The sequence below is a fragment of the Pristiophorus japonicus genome, chromosome 2 (genome assembly GCF_044704955.1).
Source record: "Pristiophorus japonicus isolate sPriJap1 chromosome 2, sPriJap1.hap1, whole genome shotgun sequence".
In the NCBI taxonomy this organism is placed as follows: domain Eukaryota; kingdom Metazoa; phylum Chordata; class Chondrichthyes; family Pristiophoridae; genus Pristiophorus; species Pristiophorus japonicus.
The window spans coordinates 26,043,442-26,049,441 of record NC_091978.1 but is presented as its reverse complement, the minus strand read 5'-3'; the positions used below and the strand labels follow the sequence as shown (position 1 = coordinate 26,049,441).

The 6,000-nt window shown below is 42.3% G+C and overlaps 1 protein-coding gene across 1 annotated transcript in view; it reads right to left on the bottom strand.

Annotated features, from left to right (window-relative positions):
* Positions 1 to 435: 435 nt before the first annotated feature.
* Positions 436 to 6,000, bottom strand: part of suclg1 (succinate-CoA ligase GDP/ADP-forming subunit alph) — a 113,406-nt gene continuing 107,841 nt past the window's right edge. Inside the window, exon 9 of the mRNA XM_070861370.1 lies at positions 436 to 679. Coding sequence (XP_070717471.1) covers positions 653 to 679 — 27 coding nt within the window. The 3' untranslated portion in view covers positions 436 to 652. The remainder of the gene's footprint in view (positions 680 to 6,000) is intronic.

The following is a 6,000-nucleotide window of genomic DNA, read 5'->3' as shown; positions in this document are numbered from 1 at the left end:
ATAAGGGAATAAACGGTTTTGGGGAGCGGGCAGGGAAGTGGAGCTGAGTCCATGATCAGATCAGCCATGATCTTATTAAATGGCTCGAGGGGGCCGAATGGCCTATTCCTGCTCCTCTCTCTTATATTCTTTTTCACCATGATTTCCGCCACCTTTAAGGAACCTGCTCAGTCGGTGGGAGGGTTTAACTTTGAGCTTGTGAGAACAAAACGGAACAGGGTTGTGGAACAAAGTAGAGGGTACCTATTGTCAATGTCAAATACACGCAATTCTGGAGAGAAGGGATTGAGGGATATGGTGAGAAGGAGGCTTAGGGGCTGATGTATGAACAAGCAGTGGAACCGTTAGGGTTATTCATAATATCCTGTTCCGAAAAATTGAGGTTTATTTTGCAATCAAAAAAATTCTACTGCAACAAAAGATAAACGCACTAGGTTTTTATTTACTATTTATTTTCTGTGTGGTTGCTTCATTGAGTGTACAGATTGAGACAAAATGGACAAAACATATGTATATGGCTCTGTTCTGTTTTAATATAGATTCAGTCTTTTCATCCAGACGAGTGAAGAATAAGATGGACGATCGAGGCACAGAACTGTGCGAGAAGCTTCTGGTGATTTAGTTTGTTAAAAAGACCTTTTCTGTGGAATATTTACAGCAGCTTTCTCTTCTCAAACTCCTAGAAGAGAGAAAAAAAAATGCAGAGTGGCTCAGTCTCATTTATCGAAACTCGATTCGAATTCCAATCTCCCTTTATAAAAACAAAGGAAGCCTTCTTAATGCTATTAGAATACAGTAATCGTGTGACAATCTGTGACACCTCTTCTTTCTGTAAAGCATTAAAAATCACGATAAAAGATTTCTGATTAGCCACAAGATAATTACGCAGTTCATCCGAGCAGTATGGCCCTAAAGTCGCCCCACTGCAGCATCCAACTGGTTTGCAAATGATTTAAGGGATTTTGCCTCTACTACTCTATCCATTCCTTGTATCGATTGCACTGTGTGAAGAAAACCTTCCTGGCTCAGTCCTAAATATACCTTTTATTAGTTTGATCATGTCACCCCTTGTCCTATTGAATTTGGGCTTAAAAGATTAATATTTAACCCACTGCACCACCCAGTCCCAATAATATTTTCCCCAATCAAAAACAATTTCTCTTTTTAACATAAAAATTCAAAGATAGAGGAGCAATTCCATTCTGTAACTGCAAGCAGACGGAGCAGAATGTGGCAGCACATTTCATACCCCCCACCCTTTAGCAGGTCTACAACCTGACCCTGTAATTCTGGCCTCCAGCGCAACAACAATTTCCTCCGACTCAGCATTTGCCACCATGACTGCAGCTGCCTAAGCTCTGGAACCCCCTCCCACTCTCCCCTTTAAGACGCTCCTCAACACCTCCCTCTTTGACCGAGCTCTTGGTCACCTGTCCTAATGTCTCCTTAAGTGGCTTGGCATCAGATTTTATCCAGTAGTGCTCCCGTGAAGCGCTTTGGGGCGTGTCACTACGTTAAAGGCGCTATATAAATGCAAGTGGCTGTTGATGAGCCAGTTTGGCCAACAGTCCATAATGGTGAGACACACAATGCGTGTGTTTCCCTGGTTGCTGCTGCTGATTTAGAGGAAGCAGACCGAGCTTGGTCACAAGTGTATTATAGCAACTCCAGCAGAAAGTGAGTATCCGGGGGAGGGAGATGCGAGGATGTGATACAGATTATTAAAAAAAGACATCAGAAGTAATTGCACGTGCACAGTTCGAGTGTTTTAGGATGGCAAAGTTGAGCATGCACCCTGCTTAGATGATCGGAAATGTTTATTTAAAAAAAAAAAGAGAAACATATAAACTTGAGATCAAGTTGAGCCTGGATTGCTAATGGGAAAATGATGTGCGTTTTTAATTTTATTTGCATTTCTTTATAATAAAATTATTTCCAACAAGGGAAAAAAAACATTTAAACAAGGAAATTTATCGAGCCAATCTAACGGGAATGTTTTAATATTCCTTTATCTGTATTTCTCGCCTGTGTTTATTCTCAAATCGGAGTCTCCACAGAACTACAAATCTGAACTGTAAAGATGGAAAATATTACAAACAGTGGCCCTGAAATTCCGGATGGAGGCTTCTTTCAGACGAACGCCTCTGACTGGAGAATATTTCCGAAAGTACCTGGTGGTCCCAGAGGAACGTGGGATACCATTGAGGAGGCCTTCTTTTTCCACGCTGCAAAGCGAGCTCCCGTCCTTGAGGTTCCCACGCAGAAGGTGCAGTCACGTGTGAATGCTCAACCAATCAGGTAAAGTATTCTCAATTAACAGCAATGGGAACTCTGTGTCTACGAGTTCTCTGCTATTAATTGAGAAAAAACAAAGTAACACCAAATAAAAAATATACTTCACATAATTAAAATTAATTGAAATTAAAGTTAATAAATATCTTGTAGAAAAAAAAATTCCGAGTTTGTAAAAAAATGTTTAAATTATGGCTTAAAATATATTTAATGTAATGGACAGGGTTTTTAAAAATTGTGTTTTTTAATTTAATTTTTTATATTTTAATTGTGTTGTAAAACTCTTAAGCCTGTTAAAGTAGGCTAGGTGTCTGCTTTTATCAGGCGCAAAAGTTTTGAGGACATTTGCTGGTCAAGATATGGGTAAATCCCGCAATCTTGCCCTTGCAAATGTCCTCGCTCCAGAGATGCAGAGGATCTGTCAAGCTCCAGCTTGACAGATCAGATTAGCCAGTTTTCAGCACATGCGCATTGTGTGCTGAGAACCGGCTTTTGCGATGCCTTCCCGGGTCTGTACACACTCTGTACGGACCCAGGGAGGCAGGAATTTCTGGGCGATTAAGTTGATTTTGATCATCAAAAGCAAATAAGAGTTGTCATTTGACCTCCATCTGTTGTGAACATTATTTTTTTTTTAAATTTGGGACCTTCTCGTAGCTTCCGGTTCGCTGGCAGGAGTCACTGCGTAAAATAAAAAACACACGTACATCTCCAATACAGGACATTCAAAGCGCCGAGACAGAATGCTGAGAAATACGTTGAGCATCACATACGATAGGATAGTATAGGCTACTCAGCAGGCTGCTAAGGATGGGACATCATTCCAAGCAAGCTGGCAGGATGCACGCTCAGCCTTGGTTAAGCTGCTGCAGCAAGGTGCTGAGCATTTTCCCCACAGGATGGGTGAGAAACAGGCAGGCAAAGTGGTACCTGAGCCGCTGGATGCAGCAGAATGCCTGCTTGCACAACCTTCCAGCCAAAGGCATGTGGAGAAGGGACACGCAAGGACAGGTAAAATTATAATACAAGGCTGGAAGCACCAGTATAAATAAAAGATCATATACATGCTGAGGAAAAATATTCATTCTATCCTTTGGAAAACATTGGTTGAAAGTATTACTCATTTTACAGGAAACACAGGATGGAAGCTTGTGTTAATTCCTGGGGTGATTTTTGTATTTTAAGCTGATGTGCAAACATAATATTAGCAATGAAACAGTGAAACATTATTGTACTCACTTCTTAAAGCAAGCTAAAAACGTTACACCAATTAGCGGAAGGGATCAGGAAGTTCCCTTATCTGTTGTAAACTGGCTAATTGTAGTCAGGACAACTGACATGAAACAAAAGAAAATGATTTAAATTGCCAAAATATCACAACCCGGATCGGGAGAAATTGCGTCTTAAGGAGTGGTCGTCTCGGATAGTTGTAACTGTTTAAGTGGTGTGGGTTGTAACTGTTTAAGTGGGGACACACCAGTAGTTATATTCAAAAGACACAGGATGAAGGGATCGGTCATGGACAGAAAGCCAACAACAAAAAAGAAATGTTGAGCTAGCTCAGCAGGAGAAGTTGTCCAAAAGGTTCCTGATACAAGACATAGAAGAGCTAAAAGGCACAGGCACAGCACAGCCACGTGGGTCAATCTGCATCATTTGGGGAGATGGTGGAACTTATCCAGGAGAGGGTAGATAAGGGAGCGCTAAGGCCAAAACGGGCAAACAGTCTCGTGGCATTCAGCGCATTTTATTGTGCCCAGAGCGATAAGGAATTAATGAGACAGGACATCAAAGTGATACAAGGTTTGAAAGAATTACAAGTTAGAGATTCAACTGAATGAAAGAAAGATTGAAAGTATTAGCGTGACATCAGTAGTGGGGAAAATGTTGGAATCAATTATTAAAGATGAAATAGCAGCGCATTTGGAAAGCAGCGACAGGATCTGTCCAAGTCAGCATGGATTTATGAAAGGGAAATCATGCTTGACAAATCTTCTAGAATTTTTTGAGGATGTAACTAGTAGAGTGGACAAGGGAGAACCAGTGGATGTGGTGTATTTGGACTTTCAAAAGGCTTTTGACAAGGTCCCACACAAGAGATTGGTGTGCAAAATTAAAGCACATGGTATTGGGGATAATGTACTGAAGTGGATAGAGAACTGGTTGGCAGATAGGAAGCAGAGAGTTGGGATAAACAGGTCCTTTTCAGAATGGCAGGCAGTGACTAGTGGGGTGCCGCAGGGCTCAGTGCTGGGACCCCAGCTATTAACAATATACATTAATGATTTAGATGGAGGAATTGAGTGCAATTACTCCAAGTTTGCAGATGACACTAAGCTGGGTGGTGGTGTGAGCTGTGGGGAGGACGCTAAGAAGCTGCAGGGTGACTTGGACAGGTTAGATGAGTTGGAAAACACATGGCAGATGCAGTATAATGTGGATCAATGTAAGGTTATCCACTTTGGTGGCAAAAACACGAAGGCAGAATATTATCTGAATGGCGGCAGATTAGGAAAAGGGCAGGTGCAACGAGACCTAGGTGCCATGGTACATCAGTCATTGAAAGTTGGCATGCAGGTACAGCAGGCGGTGAAGGCGGCAAATAGTATTTTGGCCTTCATAGCTAGGGGATTTGAGTATAGGAGCAGGGAGGTCTTACTGCAGTTGTACAGGGCCTTAGTGAGACATCACCTGGAATATTGTGTACAGTTTTGGTCTCCTAATCTGAGGAAGGACGTTTTTGCTATTGAGGGAGTGCAGCGAAGGTTCACCAGACTGATTCCCGGGATGGCAGGACTGACATATATGAGGAGAGACTGGATCGATTGGGCCTGTATTCACTGGAGTTTAGAAGGATGAGAGGGGATCTCAGAGAAACATATAAAATTCTGACGGGACTGGACAGGTTAGATGCAGGAAGAATGTTCCCGATGTTGGGGAAGTCCAGAACCAGGGGTCACAGTCTAAGGATAAGAGGCAAGCCATTTAGGACTGGGATGAGGAGAAGCTTCTTCATTCAGAGAGTTGTTAACCTGTGGAATTCCCTACCACAGAAAGTTGTTAATGCCAGTTAACTGAATATATTCAAGAGGGAGTTAGATATGGCCCTTACGGCTAAAGGGATCAAGGGATATGGAGAGAAAGCAGGAAAGGGGTACTGAGGGAAAGATCAGCCTTGATCTTATTGAATGGTGGTGCAGGCTTGAAGGGCCGAATGGCCTACTCCTGCACCTGTTTTCTATGTTTCTATAAAACAACAAAAGGAAGAAGGCTTCCAACTTGTGAAGCAGTTAAAAGAGGGTGAAAAACAGCATTTAAGACAAGAAATTGGTCAATTATACCATAGTATTAAGCAAGCAGAAAAAGGGGCCGAACAGGCAGCTTCATTGCTACAGCAAAGCCTCTCAAACTTAAATGCCACAGCAGCCGTTGTTGAAGCAAATGAAAGCAAATTAGAGTTAAAAAAATATAAATTGGAAAATTAAGGCTCCAGCAAGAGATAGAAGATGCTAGGGCTGCATTACGGGAAGTAATTAAGAAGCCATCTATGGAGGCAGATCACTCCCAGTGCCAACTAGAAATAGCGAGTCTAAAAAGTAAGTTAGGGGAGCAGCAGGTCCTGGTATCCGCAGTAACACGGGGAGCCATAACAGAGACAGCAGAAGGGGACGAGGGGGACACAGATTGGATGGGATACCTTGGAGACAC